Genomic DNA, 26,629 nt, shown 5'->3' on the forward strand with positions numbered 1-26,629 from the left:
TGAACTCTTCAGCACTATACTGTGTGTTGATGGATTTTCCAGGAGGTCACCATGCAGGCTTCACATATGGAAACACACAGCAGCGCCGCAGCAGCCGAGACATATCAGGACAGTGACGTGTTTGTTTCTCACTGGGTTTAAAGTGAGGAGGTGATGTGCAGCGGGACTTAAAGCTGAGGAGGAGGAGGAGGAGGAGGAAAGAGGAGGAAGAGTGTGTCCATAAATAAAACTGTCGCTCATTTCTACCACACTTCATTAAAAATGAGAAGCAACAGGTTTAAGACAAAGTTAAAAGTCGACACTTTCACCTCGTTGTGATAGTTTTGTCTCAGGTTCATTGCACCTGAGCTAAATGGACATATTTGAATATTAACCATTGAAAAATAATCAGCTCTAAGACACAAAGTGCTTGTCCTTCTCGCTCTGTAACGTTCACGTCTTCTCTGCTGAGCCCAGTCGATGAACCGGTGACCTGTCCCTGCAGCCTGAGCAGATGTTGGAGCAGATGTTGGAGCAGCAGCAGCAGCAGCAGCAGCAGCAGCAGCAGTTACTCCGGCAGCAGGTCGTCTCCCAGCTCTTCGTCTGCAAAGTCGTCGTCCTCGAGACGTTTCTTGGCTCCGGTCTTCGGCCGCTCCACCTGAGGCCCCAGAGGGTCCACGTACGACGCATCTACACCGGAGCAGGAGCAGAAGATTTACTCATTATGAAACGGCCTGAGACATAATAAAGACCCAACGTTTTCAGAGAGTTTCTACAAATGTGTGTTTTTCCACAGCAGCAGCGGTGGAGGAAGAAGTTCTCAAATTTAAAGTCAAAGCAGGAAACACGGCAAATGAAAAACACTTATTCATTGAAAAAGTACAGAAATCACCTAAGTAATAAAATCTGTTTATGACACAAGTTTACACATATGAAACAATAAATAAAATGTTTCTTTTGGTTCCTTCTGCAGGTTCTTAAGCTGCATGTACTGTAGGAGCCAGGAGTTGTTATCAGGGAGGACTGTGTGGTTTATAGTTCGGATAGCTCTGGCTCATATATTGTGACATTTCTTATCTATATCTTTCATTTTTGCAGGATCATGGTGAACTGGGTCACATGAGAGATTTAAGCTGCTGTCACTCGTTCTGTGAAACACGGTGTTAATCTGTCAGAGAAGAATCTGCAGGTCGTAGTTTCTCTGAAATGAACATAAACTGTTTATGTGACGACTGTGTAATGTACAGCAGCGCTATCAGCCTCCAGATTTAGTATTTACAGTCATTTATAAACCGTTTACATCACAAACAGTCACTGTCATTCAGTTTGTCTTCATGTGGACAACAGTTGTTTACAGTGACATGAAGACACGTTTCATTTTACAACATCCGTTCTGCTAATAAATACATTATTATAAACTCTTATACCGGCTTATAATTACTTAAAAACTGTTATAAACATTAACTTATGCACTGTTTATAAATGCTATGAGCTCTGCTAATGTAACAACTGTGAGAACAGTTTGTTGTTTTTGGTTCCTCAGCGACTGTATGAAGTATTTTGTTTTACTTATTGTGATTTGTTTTGGTGCTGTTCAACTACAATGAAGATGAAGATGAAGACCAGGACGAGGACGAATAAATAAATAAATAAATAAATATAGTAAAGGAAATTAAACACAAGAATACCAGACAGAAAATATGTGAGTATTTCCTCATCCACCTACAAAGTGCACACAGGCCAAATAAAATAAAATAAAAACACTCGATCTTCACCTACACCCAAACATCTCCACTCCATGTTCATCTACACACACACACCTCCTACTTATAGAAAAATAAAAAGTAAAATAATATTAAATACATGAGCTCAGTGTGTAGACCTGAGTGTGTAGATCTGAGTGTGTAGTTTTCGTCCTTATCAACATGTGACAGGTTTGAAAACATAGAAATCAGCTTTTTTCTTTCCACTCACCCAGTTCTTTGGGGCTGCTCGCCTCGTAGGGCTCGTTGGAGGCAGGAAGTGACCTCATCTTGGCGCTCAGCCGCTCTCCCTTAGTGCTGCTGTTGCTGTGGCTGCTGTCTGCACGCACACACACACACACACACACACACACAAGTGGGTCATCATCGGTACAGTAACTTGTTCCGACACAGTTAACAGGTGTTAGATGCTCTGGATGTTTCCTCCGTCTCTTAACAGTATTAAATATTATAAACACACACACACACTGGAGTCGTATAAATTATGTATTATATCACCGAGGTGTGTGAGGACGTCAGACGAGGTGTGTGTGTGTGTGTGTGTGTGTGTGTGTGTGTGTGTGTGGAGCTCCGCTGACTGACTCTCGGCATCATTTTAAAACTGGAAACATCACAGAGGTCAAACTGAACCTGAACCTGGACTGGACTCACTGTGTGAAGAGTCAACATGGAGCAGAGCTGAGACTTTCACCTCACACAGACGGTACCTCAGGAAATATGTGTGTGTGTGTGTGTGTGTGTGTGTGTGTGTGTGTGTGTGTGTGTGTGTCTCAGTCTGTGTGTTTTGTGTTTTTTATCTGACCAACTCCCACGTCTTCACACCTCTCACTCCAAACTTGTTAAATATATACAGTACGTACACACAATATTAACAAAGACACGTCGACATCAGAACAATATCTTTTTCAATCTGTGTCTGAAATCTCTCCATGTTTACGACCCTCTGCTATCCATTTTGGGTGAAGTATACCTTTAATAAGTGTCTGAAATCTGAATTACTGAGTGAAGAAGTGAGTGTCCATGACATAGGGAACTCCAGGAGGAGTGAGGTTTCATACTCGGTTCATATTTATAAGAATAATAGCAACAATAATGAAGATTGTTTATATAGAAAGCGATGGAGAAAGGGGGAATTAAAATCAAGAGGAAAACAAACACATCACTCAACATAAGTGAGTCAGATGAGAATATAAATCGTCTGTATCATGGGAAAATAAACTGCAACAACTTATAAAACCTTCATAAAAGATTTGTGGTGAAAGTTTATTTTTAGAAAAGTTTTAAAAGACTCTAAATCTGCAGCCTGTCTGATCTAATTTGTGCAGCTTTTATCACCTGGACGGTTCAACCAGTGTCCATTACATCTGTTTGCCTGTTGACTAATATAATTGCTAGCACTCAATTGATCATTATCAATAATTAATACGTCGTAAATGAGCGTCACTATCTGACATCTATCTACGATATATAAAGATCTCATAAAACGGAGAAATCCTCTATTTTCCAAGTCTGTTTTTATGCACGCAGGAAATCTAACCCATCTGTACGCAGTCAACACACACACACACACACACACACACACACACACACACACACACACACACACACACACACACACACACACACACACACACACACACACACACACACACACACACACACACACACACACACACACACACTGCTGCCTTGCTCAGGGGCAGATCAGCTGTTGATGTTGAGGGGAAATGTTTTTAACCACAATGCACCTGGTTCAGTCCTCTCAGTGTGTTAACGCTCGAGGCTGCAGCAGCGACGGCGGTGGCGACGGCGACAGACTGACAGACAGACGGGACGGCAGACAGCAGACAGCCGCCCACATCTGGCTGCCAAGTCGCCGTGGAAACCGACCAGAGCAAACGGGGCAGAGAGCTGGAAAACAGGAAGGAGAGGGAGGGAGGGAGGGAAGGAGGGAAGGAGGGAAGGAGGCCCCGACGTTCCACCTTCTCTCACGGCCCTCGAACGTCTCACACCAGGCCGCACAAACTAAACCTTTCCCTCTCTCCTCCCAGTTTCTCTGCTCTTTGCTTTTCTTTTCTTTTCTTTTCTTAGACACTTTTCTTCTTTTATAACACACCACAGGAAGACACAGGAATGAGCGGATGACACGACAGGTTGAAAAAAAGAGCTAAAATTAACCGTGTGTAACAGTTTCCACAGTTTTTAAAGGTGCAACGGGTCAAATTTCAGAGCCCTTTCACAATAAGAGCGGGCTTCATGTTGTGATTGGGAGGTGTTGATGAGAATCGATGAGTCAGCGCTCTGGCTTCTGAAACTCACTTTCCCCCCCGTCGCCCCTCCACCCCTCCACCCTCGCTCCCCCCATCGGAGGATTACAGGAGTACAAACAGGTCGAATGAAACGACGACGACGACGAGTTTATTTATACAAACAGTCAGAATGAGTTAATAAAGAGATGAAAAAGGAAAAAACGAAGGAGAGAGTGACGCAGGTTTGGGATCCGTGAGAAAACGAATCCTCTCACATACACACTCATACACACACACATTCATACACACACTCATACACACAGACTCCTACACACTGTACAGTGCTAGAAATATGCATACTTTACAGAGCAGAGGGAAAACTCTCAGGTGCTCTAGAGCTTTTCTCAAATATCTGAAAGCGTTTAGTTGGAGCTCACTCCGACATCGCAGCTGCCTGTCAGAGGTTCAGGAGTTTTCACCGTGACATTATATAAAGTTGGTGTGTTTGTCTTGTGTCTTAATGAGAGGAAAACTGAAGGGCAGCTGTGGATCTTTATTTAAAGTAAATTTAAAGGTAAAACTAGAGGTTTTCTCTCCTGTTTGTTCCACTTGTAAATAGATATAAATCTGTTGAACCAGTACTTGTTGTTGCGCTGGACGTCCTTTGGCGCTGGAGCAGGGAAATACTGGAATAACTCACATAGTTTTCTCATGTTTTTCTGTTGGAAACTGGCACATCGCAGAAACAGAAACACGCCAGGCCAACAAAATCAGAAGAGAAAGAAGTAAAGATGTTTAAATGCTGCTAAATGATGATGTGATTTACTTTATAATAAGAAGTCTTAGCAGTAGGTTTGTTACCTTTAATTGTCGGTGCAAGCTATTTTTAGAACGGCGGAGCAGAGCCGTGAGCTGCTCAGAGCTACGCTACAGAGGCTCATGGGATTTCTTGGTTTCCCTCATCAAACTCATCAAATACACAATCCAACAACTCCAAAACGCTCTGGTGGACAAGTTGTGACCTGCACATTCACCACACTATGAGATAATAACAGAACGTTGCCAGACAGAGTTGTTTTAGAGGCAAATGCAGAGACTGTTGATGAAAAACTGTCCCTGAAGGCAACGCGCATCAGCGGTTTTGCATGAATTTCCCTCTAAAACAACTCTGTCTGGTAACGTTCTGTTATCATCTCATAGCGTGGTGAATGTGCAGGTCACAACTTGTCCACCAGAGCGTTTTGGAGTTGTTGGATTGTGTATTTGATGAGTTTGATGAGGGAAACCAAGAAATCCCATGAGCCTCCGTAGCGTAGCTCTGAGCAGCTTGTGGCTCTGCTCCGCCATTCTAAAAACAGCTTGCACCGACAAATAAAAGTTAACGAACCTACTGCTATGACTATAGGGATTATGGCAATGGGCCAGTTTGCCAAAATGTTGAACTATCCCTTTAAGTGACATTCAGTCAATCGATTGTGGGAATTAGCACTGCAGAGTGAGATCCTGTCACCAATTAGATTTGTTTTGTTTTGCTTTGTTGAACATAAATAAAATATATCTTTATGTCTGATTCTCTCATGAACCAGCGGTGGCTACATCTAAGTTAAAACCTGACATCCCATAATGCTTCACTCTCACTGTAATTATCTTACATACCTCTGCCTGAGTCCAACGGCGGACTGAGCTGTTTAGACTCAGATTGAGATACTGGGCGGCGAAAGAGGAAGCAGTGAGGAGAAGAAGAAGAAGACAGATGGAGAAACAGACAGAAATAAAGATTATGGAGCTGGACTGGAAATAGGAATGAAAAAGAAAAAAAAACACATAGAGAGAGAAGGAACAGAAACAGAACAAAACAGAACAGGGAGAGCACAGAGAGGCTGTAACTCTGCCATAAAAAGGAAAGAAAAATAGTTTGAACAACTTAAAACTGTCATGAGAAATATTCACAGATATGAAACATTGAATGTGTGAGCGAAGAGACGCTGACGGGTCCAGTTACAGCTCTGGCACCGTGGACGTATTGGACAATAAAAAACACACGAGGAGAGAGTTTGGGGAAGGGGAGGTGGGGTTTTTTCTAATCTAATCTATGAGGAGGACGCAGGAGAGTAATGGAGTTCTTGGCAGAGCGGAGCAGGTGTCTGATATTTGCATTTGAGTGCGTTACAGTGGAGGACGGTATGGATGTGGAGCTGCAGCGGAGCGGAGAGAGACGAGCTGGGCCTGGTTACAGCCGCTGGCAGCGAGCGCTCGGGTTTGTCTGGATTGTGTTTGAAATCTGCTGATGAGCCAGATTTCCAGAGCTGGAGCCCGTCGAGAGGACGTGTCTATGTGTGTGTGTGTGTGTGTGTGTGTGTGTGTGTGTGTGTGTGTGTGTTGTGGGTCTGTAGTGAAGGATGGTGAAACAGTGGAGGACCGGCAGCTCCTGTACAAAAAAGTCCACACACTGCAAAAACTCAAAATATCTTACCAAGAATATTTGTCTTATTTCTAGTCAAAATGTCATTTCTAGTCCAAACAAATCTCATTATACTTAAAATAAGTAAAGTTTTTAGACAGTTTTTACTTCTTTCAAGCAGATTTTCACTTGAAATAAGTAGAAAAATCTGATAATCTTCCTATTACAAGCACACAAAACTTCACTGGCAGATGAATATTTGTTTGAAACAAGTGAAAAATATCTAAAAACAAGTTAATTTTTAAGGTGATGAGTCTTATTTTAAGTGGAAAGAGATTAGTTTTGACTAGAAATGAGACATTTTGACAAGAAAAAGGACAAATATTCTTGGAAAGATTTTGAGTTTTTGCAGTGCACCGTCTCTGACTGACTGCACATTCATTCTCATGGTTCAGTTCAGACACAGCGAGAGGAGCTGGTTTGTTGCAGTTTGGAGTCAGATCCTCTGCAGGTTTTATCTTCAAACGCACCAGAAACAACAACTGTATCACACGGTGGCTTCCAAAAGGGATAGACTTTCCTTTTTGACGTCTCATTGATGCACAAATATTCAGCCCAAATCCAACCTAAACATCCTCTTTCATGTGGTGAAACAATGAGTCATGAACTGTAACTGTGTCTGACCTGTTTGTTCGTGCACTTTTTCCTTTTATGGACTTAAGGGGAGACTCTACAGGTGAATAGGGTACAAATTTTAACTAACAGATATCACCATGAAACTTCCCAAGTTTATCACTTACATTAAGAAAAATATTTTTTGTATTACAAGTTTTGTCAAATTTTATGTTTGAATATGTAAATGAGGCAATATCTAATGAAATATGCGCTAATTTGCATACATTTCCAGATCCGAAATCTGAACAATGGATGAAGCCCCTTTCAAAATTCTTGGTTTATTTTGTTGACATATTAGAGTCAGACGTTTTTACAGAGGAGGATTTTGGATATCTCTTTTTATCACTCTGTAAATGAGAAAATACACTGTCAGCAGCCCTAAAAAATCAAATTTCGCCCTGTTTTTAGGAATAAAATGTTGTATAAATCAGGTTTTGAATGATATATCAACAATCTCCTCTGTAAAAACCTTCAGAATATAGACAGGAATAAAACTGGAAGGTTTGGTGTCTGTAAGTGCTGCTGAAGTGGAGATTTCGGGCTCAGAGTCTGAGGGAAAACTCATTTTGAGAAAATGGCCTTTAAACACTTTTACTGTAAAATTCCATAGATTGTTAATGTAAATCGTACTTTTACGATTGGTTGCAGATATGCAGGAAATTACCATTTTTTGGAGCCTACATAATTGTTCAGGAGAGAGAGAGCTTTACAGTGATACCTGACATGACATGACATGACATGGGTCAGACAACAGTAGCATGTTAACTTTTAGTGAATCTAGGAGAAATCTACTGACGAAAGAGACAGAATTAAGTAAAATAAATAACCACATTCATGTGGATTTTCTATCATTTCTTTTGACTTTTCGGAAAGAATACATGTTAAGGGAGAAAAATAGCCCAAAATCTCAAACAATTTTCTACGTTTTTTTCTACGGGATGAGACTACGACTTCTACAGACTCTAGTCAGGGATCAGTGGGAGGAACAGAGGTGTGCGTGTAGTCGTGTACCCGTGGTGACGCTGGTCTTCTTCGGAGGAGGAGTGAGGACAGGTGTGGTGGAGCCGCCTGAGCAGCAGCAGCGTGAGTGAGCAACAGGTACAAGACAAAGTATCACATACATGAACAAAAAACTTATTAAAAACCACCGAATATAAATAAATGGCCTCCTTTACCCTCATGGTTGGACATGTCTCAGTGTTACTGCTGATATACACACTAATATGAGGAATATATCAAGATCAACTTGCAACAACAACCTTTCAGAATAAAAGCACCATCTAAATTGAATACTATTATGAAAGTATAGACAGAATAAGAGTGTGACTTTGACACAGAATATGATTCATTTCCTAAATAAACTGTGCAATAAGAGCTTCCTGGTGGTTCACCTGGTAGAGCCTGTACCATGTCGGATCATACCTGTGGGTTTGAATCCAACCTACAGTCCTTTGCTGCACGTTATCAGTTCTCTTTCTCCTTGATTTTCCTGTCTGTCTCTACTGTAAAAATCCCCAAAAAGTCAACAAATGACCCCAAAAATAACAAAAAACACTCTCTGGAGGAGTCATAAATTGGTAGATGTTCAAGTTTCTTCAGATTTCTAACTCTTCTCCCAGATTTTAATTTAATTTGAGGATTTTAGTTTGAACAATTGGACGTCACAGGTCAAGAAAACGACTGTAGAAATGTGGTTTTCCCCCTCGGCCCTGCAGGACTCACCTCCACTCCCAGCGCTGCCCTCTCGGCCTTCTCTCCGACCTCTGGCGCTGCCCTCCCGGCCCGACTTCACCCTCTGCAGGAGGAGGAAAGGAAAAAAGACAAGGAATAAATCATTCTGAATTAAAAATGTCTTTTTTATATACTTTTTTAATAAGTTATAATAAGTTTCTACTCCAAACAAAACAACAAAAGAGCAGAAACTGGAAAAAGATGTCACCACCAGACTCTGAGCTGCTGTTTGTCTCCCTCTCCGTCTTTATCCGTCTCATAAATAAAGTCTGTTTTATTGGCATGAAAACTGTTTTTTTTGTGCAACGCAGACTAATGGAATCTGACATTAAGATATGAGAAGAGCGAGTATAAATGTCAAAGTCGTTACATCTTATATTCCCCGTTTGTTTGGAATAAAGAGACCAGAAATAAAAAGACAAGCCCGACGTTCCTGTGTTAGTTATTACTGTTATTAACATGGAGTCGGACCACACCCATGTTCAGATTCAGCCTTCATTAAGATCTCAACACACACACACACACACACACACACATACACCAGCTCCTCTGACGCAGACGGTAACGATGGGGCATAAACCCTGAAGAAATAAACAGCAGAGGTGATTGAATCCTCTGTCTGTGTGTATATCTCCTCCCTCCTCCTTCATCATTTCATAACCTCGGCTGTTACGTTACAGCGGGATCAGTTGCTGCTCGCTGTCGTTCAGTTTGGATCTTTGCTGGGATTAATGAGTCAACGCTCTCTGGCTCTGCCCGTCTCTCCCTCTCTCTCTATCCCTCTCTCTTTCTCTCTGCACTGATTTAAGAGCAGCTGGTTGTGATTTGACCAAGTCTTCCATCTCATCTGTTCCTGGCTCTGATGACTTTCTCCACAGGACACGAAGGCGAAAGAGTCAAAAACTGGAATGACCCCCAGACCACCGCCGTTTCTTTCTTTTTTTGTTTCTTTTTTGTGTGTGTGTGTGTATGTGTGAGCTATTTAGGGTGTGGGCCCCTGAAGTCTGGGAGCCACGACAGACAGACAGCTATGATGGTTGGTTTTAGCGCTCTTCATGCTAAGAAGAATGCAATGCAGCATTAACTTTCATTATGTGTTAGATGCCGAAAAAAAAGAAAGAAATAAAGAAAAAAAACTATAATAGAGGTTTGTGTGAGGTCTGAATGAAGTGAAGCTGCTGGACATGAAGCAGATACAAGATGAGAGAGAGAGACAGGTGCAAGACTGTGACAAATAAAAAGAAAGAAAAAAAAAGATTTTTATCCTTTTTATATAAAATGTTAAAGGGATAGTTCACCCAAAATTCAAATTTCACTCATTATCTACTCACCCTCATGTTTTTCAGAGTCCTCCGTGCCTTCTCTGAGTTACTGGGGGGTCCGCGCAGCAGTATTTGTCCATATAATGGTTGTGAATGGTGCTCACTTTTCTTCGTCCAAAAAGACACACCAAAAAACATCCAAATACCTCCTTACTGCTCGTCTGTAATGTTCCTCTTGAATTGAAGCTCTGACATCAGAAATTGTTCCGAAAAAAATTAAATAAGTCTATATTTTAAGCTTGTTTGTAGTGGAAGCTCCCAGTGTCTCAGTTCACTGCTCTTTGTGTCAGTGCGAGATTTGCACTGACCGGCGGAACAATTTCTCATGTCGGGGCTTCAATACAAGAGGGACATTACAGACGAGCAGCATGGAGGTATTTGGATGTTTTTTTGGTGTGTCTTTTTGGACGAAGAAAAGTGAGCACCATTCACAACCATTATATGGACAAATACTGCTGCGTGGACCCCCCCGTAACTCAGAGAAGGCACGGAGGACTCTGAAAATTCTCACAGCTCTTAGTCGACATGAGGGTGAGTAGATAATGAGTGAAATTTGAATTTTGGGTGAACTATCCCTTTAATCATGAGTCTGACGGTGTAAAACAAAAATGCTGGAGTTCACTTGAGAATAATGAGAAAAGAAAGTTTGGAAGGGGGAGTATTGACATCAGAAATGTCTAAACTAATCATCATCCCTATCATATGTCTCTAATTATTCTTTATTCAGATTGATAAGAAAATCACAAGCTTCATCTCCTCCAATAGAAACATTCATCCTGATCGATTAGACGCCTCAGGTGCTAACAGCTCAAACAGCTCCACCAAACTTCAGACCTGCGGTTAATTTTCTCACACAACACAACACAACATTTGTTTTAAACGTTCGGTATCAGCCAGGTGTTGAACAGCTGTGAAGCATCTGCTGCTCTCTGCTCAGTGTGGTGCTTTGGATTCATGGATCATCAACAAAAAAACAAAAAACAAACAGATGTTTTTCATGCGTTTCTGGAGCTGCAGCAACGAAAACTGATCGACTTTGTGGCTAAAAAGGATTGATGTGTTTTCAATCAGCTCGATCTCGTCATAGGATCAAGTCCAGGAGGAGATGATGAGACGCCAAGACATCGGCGAGGAGAAGATGACTGATGAAAGATCATGAGAGTAGTGTTGCTTTTGTCAACGAAACTTTATCACGTGATGAAAACGAAACACAACGTAAAGAGTGGCCATGTGACAATAACTATAATGACATATATAATGCAATATAGTTGACGAATAAAAACGAGACTAAAGGTGGTTTACAAAATAAAAACTCTGCTAAAACAAGATGAGACGAAATAACGTTGTAATGTTTAGTCGCGTTACTTATTATTTTGCAGTATTTTTGTTTCCTAGGCAGCGACGTCACTTCCTCAATCCCCACTCATGGCGTTATTTAGAAGATGTAGCTGCGGTGGGTTAGTGTTAACCACAATTTAAGAAAGGGACTGATGGCCGGGCAGCCGGGGATTGTCAAACGTGTGTGACTACTAGTGTGTATTTGTTTGTGAGAGAGTGTAAAGTGGGTTTCTCCAAAACATCTGCTAAATCTAGTGTGTGGGAACTGAAAATAAATATGTTGAGCAGCATCTTCCATGTCTGGAATGGATGTTTTCTTGAGTCTATAAGGTAACAATGATATCATAATAAGATAACCATATTTGAATTCTGAAATGGATTAAAGAAAAATATGGTTTTGTCTACACTATACTAGGTAATTATTATATTGACTGGGTTAAATAGAATTATTATCACTAGAAAGAGATTAAAATCATTGACTAAAACTAGACTAAAATGTAATCAGTTTTTGTTGACTAAAACTAAATGAAAATAGTCATAGATTATTCTGACTAAAATAAGACTAAAACGTCATTAGTTTTAGTCGACTGAAACTTGACTAGACAAAAAAAGAGTATGAAGTAAAAACTAAAATGACACTTTGACACAAAGACTAGACTAAAACTAAAATTAAAACAGGCCGCCAAAAACAACACTACATGAGAGGAGCAAGCAGGTGATTTATGAAGCTGTGAGCTGTTAATATCTGGATGTGTTAACTAATCTAAACCAATAGAGTTTAAATGAAGTAAATACACAAGTATACATTTCTTTGATTAAGTCTCAGTGTTGTTATTTGTCACATCATCTAACAACCAACTTCTTCTCTTTATACAAAACAAGATCCAAAACACACGACTTCCCGCATGCCGTGTTTTCCCCAAAACAACAAACCCACCTGGAAGAGGTTTGTGGGGTGAATCAGTATCAGTGTGTAGCAGATGGTGATTAAAGTGAAGCAGAACTGATGCTTGTTGACATTTAAAAGAAAAAAAGAAAGAAAGAAGAAACTCTGAATGTTTAAGTAGAGTTGATACCTGCTCTCTGATCTCCTTCATCTTCTCCACCTTCTTCAGCTTGGTGGCGTAGTCCTGGACTTCCTTCAGCCCCATGTCTGTGCACAGTCTCACCAGGAATCGCAGACCTGAACACACACACACAGGTTTATATTTTCATTACACTCTCACCGGTTGATTATTATTATTATTCTGTGCTAAAAATGAAAAGTGAATTACATTCCACATTCTCTGGGAACTTGCGGTGAATGTCTTTATATGTTTCCAGAGCTTTCTGGTAGTTTCCTGTAGAGAAGAAGAGAGAAAATGAACTGAGTAACGTTTTTTTTATTGTGTTCATTGGATGTTTCCATATTAAAGGGATAGTTCAACATTTTGGCAAATTGGCCCATTGCCATAATCCCTATAGTTTTAGCAGTAGGGTCGTTACCTTTAATTGTTGGTACAAGCTGTTTTTAGAACGGCGGAGCAGAGCCGTGAGCTGCTCAGAGCTACACTACAGAGGCTCATGGGATTTCTTGGTTTCCCTCATCAAACTCATCAAATACACAATCCAACAACTCCAAAACGCTCTGGTGGACAAGTTGTGAGCTGCACATTCACCACACTGAGATAATAACAGAACATTACGAGAGGTAAATGCAGAGACTGCTTGCCGAAAAACTGCCCACGACGGAAACGCGCATCAGCGGTTTTGCATGAATTTACCTCTAAAACAACTCAGTCTCATAACGTTACGTTATTATCTCATCTCAAACCAAGAAACCCCATGAGCCTCCGTAGCGTAGCTCTGAGCAGCTCGCGGCTCTGCTCCACCGTTCTAAAAGTAGCTTGCACCGACAATTAAAGGTAACAAACCTACTGCTATGACTATAGGGATTATGGCAATGGGCCAATTTGCCAAAATGTTGAACTATCCCTTTAAAGAGCTATAAATAAATAAATAAATAAGTGCATGGTAAAAATGCACAGATAAATTACCCAAAGTCACCAACTCTGTCTAGTTTTGGTTTTACTCTCCAATCAGCTATATCTGCTGTGTTCAGATGTTTTACCCCGTATTCCCTCCAATCGAATCAGAGTAACTTTAATAAAACTCATCACTGGATCAGTGAACACACAGGTTTCCTTGTTCATGGTTTTCAGTGTCAAACTTGCAGAAACTGGTGCCGTCATTGATGAAATCTAACAGATTCGCTCTCACCGCTCCTCCTGTAGCAGCTCGCCACCATCAACTGCCACTTCACCTGCGTTGGTCTGAGAAAACACAGCAGAGACAGAAAACGTCTTCTCAGCACCGACACACAAACATATTATACACACATACAGAACAGACTCTTGACTTGCTCTGCAGGGCAAAACAACATCTAATCACCCGTTCCTCTTTGTTCACGACTTCCAGATGAGAACGAGCGTCATGGTCGAGAACACAACGATCAAAACAAGATGAAAGAAGTGAATCATTTGATTTCTTGGGACAGAGCTGTTTGGAAATGTCATCACATCCCAGATATTTCTCAACTCTCATCATGTCCAAGTTTTATAATCTCAACATCTGGCAGATCATCTATAGAAGTGTTTTTCAATGATAATCAGATAAGTTTTGGTTTGTTATTTATGATTCTAGTGTCGTCTGTCGTACTGTTGTTAACTCCTTGTTACTCACTGTATGAGAGTGGCTCTTTCAAAGTACTGAATGGCCTTCTCACAGAACTGGGTCTCGATGTAGTACGCTCCCAGCCACTCGATCACATCGATGTTGGAGGGGAAGTACCTGAAGGACTGAAGGATAGCAACACAACACAACACAACATTAGACAACATATAGAGGTCGGTTGCACCAATAGGAACCTGCAGAACGCTCGGTGACCTCTCTTCTTTATCAACCTCAAAACATCTTCAAACATTTCTGCAACCATTTGCCAGAATATAATTTTACTCAACTGGAAAGTTGAACAAGACTATCAATAAAACATTTGTACAATCTGCCAACCGAACACTCAAATTTGGAAAAACTCAAACTCACAATATCGCCTGCTACAACAACACCTGGTCCCCATTTATGCAATTTATCCAGAGCTGTTCCCTCCAAGCACTACTCCACACTGTTCATCCATTATATATATATATATGTGTGTAATATATACACTGCCCGTCCAAAAAAAAGGTCCCCACTTGGATTTAACTAATCTAATAGGTAAGAGCCTCCCATTGGATAATTACTGCATGGATGATTATGTTTCAGCGGGCAACATGTTATTTAATCCTAACTGATGCAGTCAGTAGCTTCTCGTTTCTTAAACAATCCTGTGGTCGTGGAGAAGATGTTAATCTGTTTCAGAAGGGTCAAATTATTGGCACTAAGCAAATAAAACATCAAAGGAGATAACTGAGACTACTAAAACTGGGTTAAGAACTGTCCAACACATTATTAAAAATTGGAAGGAGAGTGAGGAACCATCATCTTCAAGGAAGAAATGTGACCACAGAGTCCAGACCGTAACCACTTAAAAAATTAATGCAACTCTGGATGGAAATAAATGTTGTGATATTGCAGAAGCTTATTGAAACAATGCCACAGCGAATGCATGCCGTAATGAAAGCTAAACCACCTGTGCAACTCGTGTGTGTAACTGCCTCTGTGCTGTCCATGTGTTCACCTATGTCGTCCTACGTTCCAAGCTCCTCCTGTATTTTATTGTGATCTGTATTTGTGAATTTTATTGGGACTACAGATGGAAATTAGCTGCTGAAGCTAAATCTGGTACTACCATCTTTTCGTTGTTTTATACAATTTATAATTGGTATTGTACACTGTCCTATATTAAACTAAATAAACTAAATTAAAGGCAGTCCAATTAAATATTAGAGTGTGTGACTTTTTTTCTCCCTCTCTTTTCTTCTTCTTATTCCCAACAAATTCAACATATGCCTGCTTGTTCTGTCTTAATTTGCTTGTTTGTTCTGTTGCCCCTTGTCCCATACTGTTCTGTACTTGTATAACTGTCCTATATGCATAAATGTTCAATAATAAAAACAATAAAGGAACCTGCAGAACAAGGCTGAGAGCTCCCACGTAGCCTGGGCTGAAGTGTGTTTGATTGATAATTTTGTCTGGAGCTGGAAAATCATCAGTTTATTTGTCTCGTACCTCGTAGTAGTACTGGAAAGCCTGGGACTTGTCCCCCTCGCTGTCCTGCAGCTCCCCCAGTTTGGCCAGCACATGAGGGTCAGTGGGAGTCACACTGAGCACCTGCATCAACCACTCGATGGCCTGCTGAGGATCCTCCAGGAGCTCGTAGCTGAGGTACCACAGTCACGGACCATCACACAGGAGCAGGTGGAGATGTGTGTTTGTGTGTGTGTGTGTGTGTGTGTGTGTGTGTGTGTGTGTGTGTGTGTGTGTGTGTGTGTGTGTGTGTGTGTGTGTGTGTGTGTGTGAACAACTTAAAGGGATAGTTCACCCAAAATTCAAATTTCACTCATTATCTACTCACCCTCATGTCGACTAAGGGCTGGGAGAAGTTTCAGAGTCCTCCGTGCCTTCTCTGAGTTACAGCGGGGCTCCGGGCAGCACTGCATGTCCATATGACGATTGCAAATGGTGCTCACTTTTCTTCGTCCAAAAAGACACACCAAAAAACATCCAAATACCTCCACACAGCTCGTATGTAATGTCCCTCTTGTATTGAAGCCCCAACATGAGAAATTGTTCCGAAAAAAATTAAATAAGTCTATATTTCAAGCTTGTTTGCAGCGGAAGCGCCTCTTCCTGGTCCGTCCAAATCTCGCGAGAACAATTTCGCATGTCGGGGCTTCAATACAAGATGGACATTACATACGAGCACTATGGAGGTATTTGGATGTTTTTTGGTGTGTCTTTTTGTTACGAAGAAAAGTGGTATCCATTTGCAACCGTCATATGGACATGCAGTGCTGCACGGAGCCCCGCTGTAACTCAGAGAAGCCACGGAGGACTCTGAAACTTCTCCCAGCCCTTAGTCGACATGAGGGTGAGTAGATAATGAGTGAAATTTGAATTTTGGGTGAACTATCACTTTAACACCCATTCAGCAACAACGACGCAGCAGCAGGTTGTCTGAAGCAGCTCAACCTCATCATCAACACACAGTGAAAGTCTAAGGTCTTATCAGCAGGATACAGGTGGGCCAGCTGGAACATGACCTGGGCGCTGTTCCTCAGGATGGCGTGGAGCTTCAGGAAACCGTCCAGCGACTCCTCCAGACGGTTCAGCTTCTTGTAGGTCAGACCTGGAAGCAAATCACATCCAGCAGACGACTTGACTTGATCTGTTCTGCCTTAAAACAAATCATCATAACCCAGCTCCAGCTTATTCTCTCACATTGTCGGTCTTGTTTTTAAAGCACTTCCTGATCCTACAGCACTAACACACACACGTGTCACACATGTTTTCAGTCCATGTACCAGACGTCCTGGTTTTAATTTAATCTGAATAATCTAAATTCTTTTATCATTGTATTTATTCTATGTTATCTACTGTACGACGGAGTATTAGGGCCACATTCAAAGACTTCGAGAATAAAGAGTCATAGTTTTATGAGGAAAAACTAAGTCATAATATTTTAAGCTGTGGTTTTAGAGGAGGAAAGTTGTTAAAATGAGGCCGTTGGAGCGTTTTGTGAAGTTTCACACACAAGGAGATACTTAATCTTTTGGCACATCAGCACCATATTGTCATCAGTATCAGGACTTTGAAAAGAATATGCAAGAAAATGCATCTACTGCTCAGAAAGAACCACAACAGCCTACTGTATCCACTTACTGGTACAATGACAACTTTTTTCTCGTAAAATTTATGAATTTTTCTCATAAAATTGCCATTTTATTCTCTTCAAATTATGATTTTTTCTCTCGAAATATTATGACTTTATTCTCGAAGTCTGTGAAAAGAATCTTTTCTCAATGTGGCCCTATACTAGTAGTCCGTCGTTCTTATCTGTTCTTTTATAATTTATTTTTTTGTGCTTTTTAATTTCTAATTTAATTATAGTTTCTTGTGGCTCGTTGTCAACTTGGATTTCACCTTCAGTTTTTAGCTCATCAGTCATCTGAAGCACTTTGAACCACACTGACCTGTACGAAAAGTTCCCTACAAATAACATTTGACTGAATGAGTCACTAAAACCTTAGTCTACTATAACCTTCAGCCACCTAAAGCAGCTGTAATCGATATTCTTTACAAATACAATGTAAGAAAACTGTGTCAATTAGAACAGTTTTATTTGCCGTGATGAACTGACAGAGAAATAAGCAACTATTTGCAAATAAATTCACTATATGTCGTCTTAAAAGCTAAAGCCAGAGTTTATAATTTGTCTCTGCTGCAACAACTTCCTCCGAGACCCACGTATAAAAAAAGAATGTATGTAACAAGCATGAAGGTTGGACCTTAGGTGAGTTTATATGCCACATTTCTCTGAAAGCGTCCATGATGGTTAAAGCAGAAGTAAGTGATATATTTGTGTTAGTATAAGTCTTAAATAGTTATATCTTCCGACAGCAATCACTTACATAGAGTGTTTGGACCGAAACACAGGTCTGTCAGTCACTCTGCTCTGCTCTGAGCCGAGGAGAAAACATTTATCGTATCCTACAGCTTTTATCCAATGAGGAGAGAGAACGGCATGCAGGGCTGTGTGTGCAGCCAAGGGACGCCGTGAATGTGGTGACGTAGGGACGAGGACTGTTATGGTGCGTTCAAGGAAACTCGTAACTCGTGTTTTTCCGACCTGTGAAGTCGTTCCAGTTCAATCTGGTACGAGTTCACGGGTCGGAAGTTACGAGTGGCCGTTATAGTGACTTTCACAGGTAAAACAGGTCGGAAAAACACGAGTGGGTTGCCTGGAACGCTACAAAGTCGTAAGTTGTGACTTGAAACTGTAATTTACGGTTTCAAAAGCCTGCCTGGAACGCAGCATTAGCCAAAACGACCGGATTGCTTACTTCTGCTTTGAGAATAAACACTGTAGACTTCATGTCAAGGTAATTCTGCTGTAAATCCTCCAGTGTAACAGTACGACAGTATAATAATAATGAATGCAGGTGTTACCCAGGTTGTAGAGCGCTTCGGTGCAGGACGAATCGTTCCTCAGCGCCTCTTTGTAAAACTCTGCAGCCTTCTCGTAGTCCTGCTTCACGAACACCGTGTTGCCCTTGTTGATGAGCGCTGCCGGGTTGTAGCGGTCGGCGGTCATGGCGAGGTCAGAATACCGGTCGGCCTGGTCGTAGTCCTTCCCCTGTCAGAGGGGAATAAAAAGGTCAGAGAGAGAGCAGAGTGCAAATCCTGTCACGACCTGTTTGAGTTTGTGGCGATCAGTGAGTCTTACCAGGAAGTAGAGGAACGACAGGTTGGTGGATGCGGCGCTCTTCACTCTGCTGTCCTTCTTCTCAAAGGTTTTCAGCGTTTCTACGGCCTGATGAAATATATTTTTTAAAGAAAAAGCCATTAGATCATTAACATCTCACACTGGTTTTCCTCTGGTTTATTATATTAATCCACTATGATTACCTATGATGAAAGTCTGTCTCTCCAGTATGCAACACACCTCCAAACATGAAAACCAATGTTATTATAGACTTTGAATTTAAATACTCCACACTTTTCCCACCATTTTTATATATGTATGTGAGTTTATGTGTGACATTATTGGGGATGTGTTGTTGTCATTGTGTTGTGTGTGTGCGCATCTGCACTGACGTTCGGAAAAAAAAAGTAATTTGGATTTTGATTTTGACTTTGATTTGATTGATTTCCATGTGATAATTCAATTTATGTGTCAAATAAATAGATATTCTAGACGGAGTATTAGGGCCACATTGAGATTTTTTTTTTTTCACAGACTTCAAGAATAACGTCATAGTTTTACGAGAATAAAGTCATAATATTACGAGAATGAAGTCATAACACTATGAGAAAAAAGTTACAATTTTACGAGACTAAAGTGATAATTTTACAAGAATAAAGTGAGAAAAGCAGCGATTTCCTCCAAGTCTGCCTTGTTCTGTTCTGCGGAATAGATGCATTTTTTTTGCATATTCTTTTCAAAGTCCTGATACTGATGACAATGTGGTGCTGATGTGCCAAAAAGATTACGTATCTCCTTGTTTGTGAAACCTTATACTGAAGTACAACTTCATGAAATGCTCCACGGCCTCATTTTAACAACTTTCCTCCTCTAAAATGACAGGTATTTTCTCGTAAGACTATGACTTTATTCTCGAAGTCTTTGACAAAAAAAATGTTCTCAATAATACTGCGGCTCTACGTCCATACTTCCACCTATCAATTTTTTCATTTTGGACACATTAAAAATAAAATTCACTCATTTATTCATTGTGAGAAATCACTTCTTTTTTTTCTACACATGTATTGGTTGTTGCGCTGATGTAGGTGCGTTACTTACTGGAGAGATTTTACAACAGTATTAGTGTATAAACATTATCAGTTTGACAAACCACCAGCTAAGCTACAGCTGCTCTGATGCTGCAGCCTAACACCACCACCACCACCACCACCACTGTCTGCATTCAACCTAAAAGCACCACACACACACACACTCACACACACACACACACACACACACACACATGCATCAGGTGTATTAAAGCCTGTGAGTACAAGACTCTTGGCTCCTACAGTTGAGACTCTGTAACTGGAGACAGTGTGGAGCTGCTCCGTGTCATTAGTGGGCCAGCGTTCGCCACAGAGCAGCTCTACTGGTGCAGCTCAGAGCTCACTGGGAAATCAAATCAGTGGTTATTATCATTTCCCTGCAGATTTTCCTTATGGTCTGTGGGTTTTACTGTACACCAAAACTGCTTCTCCAACGTGCTGTTATGTGGGGAAAAAGGGCATGCTGAGGTAGTAACATGTCAGGAGGAGGAAGGAAAAGAAAGAAAAACCCAAAACAACCCAATCTGAACGCATGGAACATGGAAACAGAAAGCACACATACCTCAACCTTAGGCATGCAGATGGGAAGGAAACGAGACAAAAGCAAGAGAGAGAGGGAGAGAGAGAGTGGAGGGCAATGAGAAGATGAGAGGTCAGAGTGTGATGCTGCCTCAGCAGGAGAAAACTGACTCATGTAAACAAACAGCACAGGCCAACAACTGTACACAACCAGAATTATAAATACCGGTAAGTAAAAAATAAATACATGAAAATTAAAAGAAAAAAATGATATAAAAAGAAAAACAAATGTTACACAGGGAGAAACCACTCACTTCATGAATTTTGATGTTCAAAATTCATAAAACAATTTCACAATTCACAATCATACAACTGTGAGATTAAAAAACAAATATGTACAAGAAATATGTTCTGTGTGTAAAGTCAGTCCCTACTGTAACCTGATTACATTTGTTAAAGGGATAGTTCAACATTTTGACAAACATTGCCATAATCCCTATAGTCATAACAGTAGGTTCGCTATCTTTAGTTGTCGGTGCAAGCTATTTTTAGAACGGCGGAGCAGAGCCGCGAGCTGCTCAGAGCTACGCTACGGAGGCTGGGATTTCTTGGTTTCCCTCATCAAACTCATCAAATACACAATCCAACAACTCCAAAACGCTCTGGTGGACAAGTTGTGACCTGCACATTCACCACGCTATGAGATAATAACAGAACGTTATGTGACGGAGTTGTTTTAGAGGGAAATTCATGCAAAACCGCTCTGCATTTGCCTCAAAAACAACTCAGTCTCGTAACATTCAGTTATTATCTCATAGCGTGGTGAATGTGCAGGTCACAACTTGTCCACGAGAGTGTTTTGGAGTTGTTGGATTGTGTATTTGTTTTTGTTTTTTTGAGGGAAACCAAGAAATCCCATTAGCCTCCATAGCGTAGCTCTGAGCAGCTCGCGGCTCTGCTCCGCCGTTCTAAATATATCTTGCACCGACAATTAAAGGTAACGAACCTACTGCTAAGACTATAGGGATTATGGCAATGGGTCAATTTGCCAAAATGTTGGAACTATCCCTTTAATAATTATATCACACATAGTTTGAGCTTCTGCATGTCCTCAAACACTAAATCATTTACACAGTGGCAAACATCTGGACTGAGTTACACTACTATGACACACTATGGTAAGACTCGGAGCTATGATTCGTTTTGGAAGTAAAATATTTGGTGTTGGTTTGTGTTTGTCACCGTCCTCTGCTACAGCTGAGTGACGTCATGTGGCCGTTCATGCCGCTGACACCAACACACTCACCTGGTTGAAGTCCTTCTGCCTCAGGTAGGTGATGGCCTTGTTGATCTCCAGATCGTTGGCGAGCTCCACGTACTGAGAGCTCTTCACCATGTCCACACACCTGAAACACAACCAGTGTGTCACACTTTATGCAGCTTCAGCAACTACACCTCCAGACTGTGAGGTATTTATTCATTTATTTTAGTTATTAAGTTATTGTGAGTCTGGTTAAGTAAGAGAAAACACTACAAGACAACTTATAACATCTAATTTAGATTCATTAGTCCCAAAACAGGAAATTCTGATTTAACATCTGAAAGAGAAATTCATTAAAAACACATTTTATGGAGATAAATCTGATTAATACTGTCAGCTATAACTTTTTTTAATCCTCTCATGCACTGTATGCCCTCTGGTGTTAGCACTGCAAGATGAAAATAAATGAATAAATAAAAAACAGCAGTAACAAACCAGTCAAATCCAGTCGCAAAAGACGTCTCGATAGCTGGAGCGATGAGCTTGGCTGAGGTCATGATGCACTTCTCAGCCAGGACTTTTCTGTGCAACAGTTTACAGGGAGAAGAACTCAATCCGATTTGATGTGCAGGCAGGCAATCTGTTTTTTGTTTTAATTTTGCTCTATTTGCAACTGTGTGTGTGTAAATTGTCTTACAGGTCTCTCTCCATCTGGTGGAGCTTGTCGTTCTTAATCGCCTCGATGACCATGTTTGAGTTGGTGTCGTCCTGGAAAGAGTCGACAGGAGAAGGTTTAACTCAGCGAGAAGTTCAGAGATCAGCAACCCTTTCAGCATCATGCACACGATCTGTTGTGAGCTACAGAAGAAAGAGGAGTCGCTCTGAAAATCAGATGAACTGACATTTGTTTATTTGAAGTCATTTCCTTTTAGTCACGAACCGTGTTTTATCTTATTCAAACAATAACAAGCAGCATTTTTAACCACATTAGAGGCTTTTTGGGACAATGCAATTCATCTTTAGATGACTTTATAAAATATGCAAATCTCAAATATTGAACTACACTACTTCACTTTTGTGATCACTTTGAGCCAGACACTTCGTCATCAAAACACTAGCTGCTGATTTATATGAAAATCCGTTGCCAGCCGGACGCCCCCTGGAACTCCAAAAGCGTTTTGATGACTCTGAAAGTTCTCCACACCCTTCCTTGGCATGACGGTGAGTAGATGATTGGAGAATTATCAATTTTGGGTGAAGTATCCCTTTAATAGTGATGAACTGATGTAAACAGGATCTTTCCAAAAAAAACAAAAACAAATGCTAGATGTTGTAGTTGTAAAATCTTTCTATCTCTTTACAAAAAATAAATGTGCTTTGCATTAGTTTATGAGTGTGCATGTATGAGTGAGACCCACGTTAGAGGGGATGTACTTGTCGTCATCGTCGATGCCCAGCGGGACGGCGATGAGCTTCTGAAAGGCCTTCTTCATCCTCTCCCGGTCACCGATGGCGTAGTAGCACAGGATGAGGTTGAAGCCCGTCCTGATGTTGGGGCTCTCGCTCATGATGTGTTCAAAGGACGTGATGGCGTCCGAGTACTGGCCCATGCGGACGAAGACCACGCCGATGTTCTGCATGATCTTGATCCTCATTTCCTTGTGGGCGTTAGAGATCTGATCCAGGGCCATCCGGTAGAACTTGATGGCTTTGGGGTAGTTCTTCTGTTTGAAGTAGATGTTGGCCATGTTGACCTTCAGTCGACCTGCAGACGCAGTCAGAGGGAAAACAATAAACTAGTAATTTGTATTTTTGATCCATAAACTCAGATTAGATGTGTGTTTTTCTTATTCTTATCCCCCGTGCAACAGTTTAAAAGACTATTAAAGACTTTTGTTGTTATTATGATGATTTGTTAGTGAGAATTGCAGTCCTTGAATCACAGTAAGGAACATCCTCTCTGGTTTATTTGGATATTAAACCTAAGATTTTCTGTCCTTCCTGCTCTGGCGACGAGGACTCTGCTCACCTGCGTTATTGAACATCTTGTTCTTCACAATGACCTGGTAGCTGTTCAGGGCCTCCGGGTACATCTCATTGTTTGCGTACTGGTTGGCAAGGTTGAGCAAAACCTGGTAAAGATAGAAATATTCCTAAGTCAACTGATAAAAGAAACAGGCAACAGAGTCTGGAACTGATTCATAGGAACTGACTTCACATTTAATCTGTGCTGTGTGCGTTCTATTTAGTTATTTATTAGTAGAAGTAAGTGGTAAAATCTTTATAACTCAGTGACACAATAAGATATTTAAATCACTACAGTTGAGTTAAACAGCAGAACGCATTTCAGAGGGTTTTCCAAAGATGGTGCCTAAGCTTTTAGGCATTAAATTGCAGGTTACAGGAGGTAAATGCTCCATTATTTGCATTTCCAGACAGGGACACACAGCCGCCTCTCTGTACTTACTGAGTAGGTGAGGTCTAAATTGATGTGGTCTGCGTTGCCAGACTGTTCCCTCTGTCTCACCAGCGTTCGCTCCTTCCTCCCGGCCTCTTTGGCTTTTTCAAGAGCCTGTAGAAACACATCACACACACACACACACACACACACACACACATACGCACAGTCCACAGAGAGACAAACACAAAAAGACACAAAACCGAGTCAGCAGATGTGACGCCACCATCATGCATGTCTAAAAAAGAACAATACCACACATCAGTAAAATGTGATAAATACTGTTCATCTGCCAACACTGACAAGAATAACAAACTCACTATGTTGTAATACTTTTCTCACACATGAAAACGCTCTGGAATACAACTTTATGTATTCACACCAGTAATGGGTTTAAAACCAGTGACAGATGAGCCAAATGCTTCATCATGGTGTTGTATTTGGTCTTGGAGTTCAGAGCTGACACCATGAAACTTTAATCGCTTCTCTCTACATCCAAACAGCCATTATAACTAAACACCGTGTTAAACAGTGACAGGCTCTGACCAGTTGTAAGGCTCCAATGCTCTGCGCCATGCAGCTCTCTTCTATTAAATCATTCACTTTCTTCTCCAGGATCTTGATCTTCTCCTCGGGCCTGCAAGACCAGGAGACACAGAAATACAATTTACAATTCAAACAGGTAAACATGTTGGATGTATCCATGTACAAACCAAAATTATTGACAGTTATGTATGTATTTATTATTTTCAGGATAGTCTCCACTATAAACTGTTTTATAAAACCTTTTTACAAAAACATTTGTGCCTAACATCACAATCCTCTTTCAGTAACACTTTAATAAGTACACACAGTTAAAAATGTTTTACTCATCATTGATAAGCACTAACTGTATTTATAAACTACATACTGATGAGTATTAATGTATTATGAATGAAGAATTCAGTATTTATTAATGCTTAACTAATGCTTAATAGTGTGTACTTATTATAAAGTGTTACCACTCTTTCAGATGTTTATATCTACAATATAAACACCATTATTAGAGAGTTCTCAGTGCAGAGTCACAATGTAGCAACACTCTGTGAAACTGTGACGACTCACGTGTCCTCATTCTTTGCTTCCAGTGGAGGTGCAGGGCCTTTGGACTGGCCCAGGGGGTCGAAGGTTGAGCCTAAAAAAGACAAAATTTAACATCATTAGACAGTTACAGTCTGGCCTTATTACTGAATTGGTCATTCAAACTTCCTTAGACTCACCACGAGTCAGTGAGGAGGTGTAACCTGCTGCTCTAACAGCCGTCATTGGTCGGGCAGCTCCATCCTGCTATGTTTTTAAAAAAAAACATAAATACAATATATACCGGTATATATATATATTCTTTTCTCAGTAATAAAAATTTAACAGGAGCCTTCACACAGACTCAAATGGTCAATCCCTCTCACCTGCACAGCTCCAGTCATAGGTCTGCCCATTGAAGAGGTCATGGGGACCCGAGTCTTCAAGAAACAACAAGCATAAGACAGGTGAAGGCTGCATGACAAGATGTTTCATCATGCAAATGAAATAGGAGTCAAAATCTTAACATTTTGTGTCACTATTACTATACATGAGTATCAAACTACAGCATGCCATGAGTTTGGTGTCTTCTCTCTCCTGATGTTTGTGTTTCTCCGCTCTCTCTTCAGTACTCACCACCACTCATCACCTTCACGATTCATCATTGTCATGTATTGATATATATAAAGATTATGAAAGTGATCTGTACAGTGAAACTGACTAGAAAATAAATAAATAAAAAAAGACTGAATTTGAAAGTACTCACCCCGAAGGAAGAAGCTAAAGGCCGAGCTCCCATGGCAGTGCCAGGGAATTTGGCAGTCATCTGGCAAAAGAAAGATATATTACATTTTATATGGGAATTGATAAATGAGAGTGCAATTGGGCTTTTCTCCACACATATAACTTACACACATGAACATAATACAGAATACAACACTCACCGGGGGTCTTCTTCCATGACTTGTCCTCACTGCCTGCTGGAAGCCCAAATCATTCTCCAACTCCTTGACATTGAAAAATAATTAGCTGGTTAGTTTTGATTCTTTACACGCACGACGTTGTACAACGGAAAAGAAGAAGACGTCAAGTCAAACTAATAATTGCAAATATGATGTGTTGTTTCTCAGCCCCTGGTTAGAAGCTTTGAGCTTAGATGCTAACTCACCTCGGAGTCAAATGTTGGATTATAGTCGTTGTAACCTGAATAAAGATCATCCTCCTCTAGAGCCAGATGAACGTTTTCCATGGCTCTTTCTCCACGAAGCTGCTGTAACTGGATGTAGACAGTTAAATGGAAAAAATAAGCACTGTTTCTTAAAACGCTAAGTACCAGCTAATGCAGTTTTGCAGTTTTGTTGTCGTTTCAGGGATTCAATCCCAC

General features: G+C 40.8%; 1 protein-coding gene across 1 annotated transcript; it reads right to left on the minus strand.

The window, feature by feature from the left end:
• On the minus strand, positions 1-26,558 carry ift88 (intraflagellar transport 88 homolog). The gene is made up of 24 exons (XM_083996636.1): positions 26,414-26,558; positions 26,190-26,252; positions 26,012-26,071; positions 25,632-25,685; positions 25,446-25,509; positions 25,291-25,360; positions 24,733-24,823; positions 24,196-24,300; positions 23,758-23,860; positions 23,147-23,493; positions 22,426-22,496; positions 22,224-22,310; positions 21,774-21,873; positions 18,882-18,968; positions 18,605-18,791; positions 16,676-16,784; positions 15,665-15,815; positions 14,180-14,295; positions 13,718-13,770; positions 12,733-12,798; positions 12,535-12,641; positions 8,790-8,862; positions 1,954-2,061; positions 1-669 (listed from the first exon to the last, which is right to left on the minus strand). The coding sequence occupies exons 1-24, from the start codon at positions 26,492-26,494 to the stop codon at positions 548-550; spliced, it is 2,475 nt and encodes an 824-aa protein (XP_083852762.1). The 5' UTR covers positions 26,495-26,558; the 3' UTR covers positions 1-547.
• Positions 26,559-26,629: the final 71 nt, after the last annotated feature.

The sequence above is a fragment of the Trachurus trachurus genome (genome assembly GCF_905171665.1).
Source record: "Trachurus trachurus genome assembly, chromosome: 21".
NCBI classification, from domain to species: domain Eukaryota; kingdom Metazoa; phylum Chordata; class Actinopteri; order Carangiformes; family Carangidae; genus Trachurus; species Trachurus trachurus.

Bases quoted from the DNA above. Each gene is read 5' to 3' on its own strand.
- ift88 (XM_083996636.1), bottom strand. From the start codon at position 26,494: ATGGAAAACGTTCATCTGGCTCTAGAGGAGGATGATCTTTATTCAGGT. The intron at 24,824-25,290 runs GTGAGTCGTCAC...CTGGTCTTGCAG, and splicing joins GAAGCAAAGAATGAGGACAC to GCCCGAGGAGAAGATCAAGA. The intron at 12,799-13,717 runs GTGAGAGCGAAT...TCTTCTCTACAG, and splicing joins GAGCTGCTACAGGAGGAGCG to GAAACTACCAGAAAGCTCTG.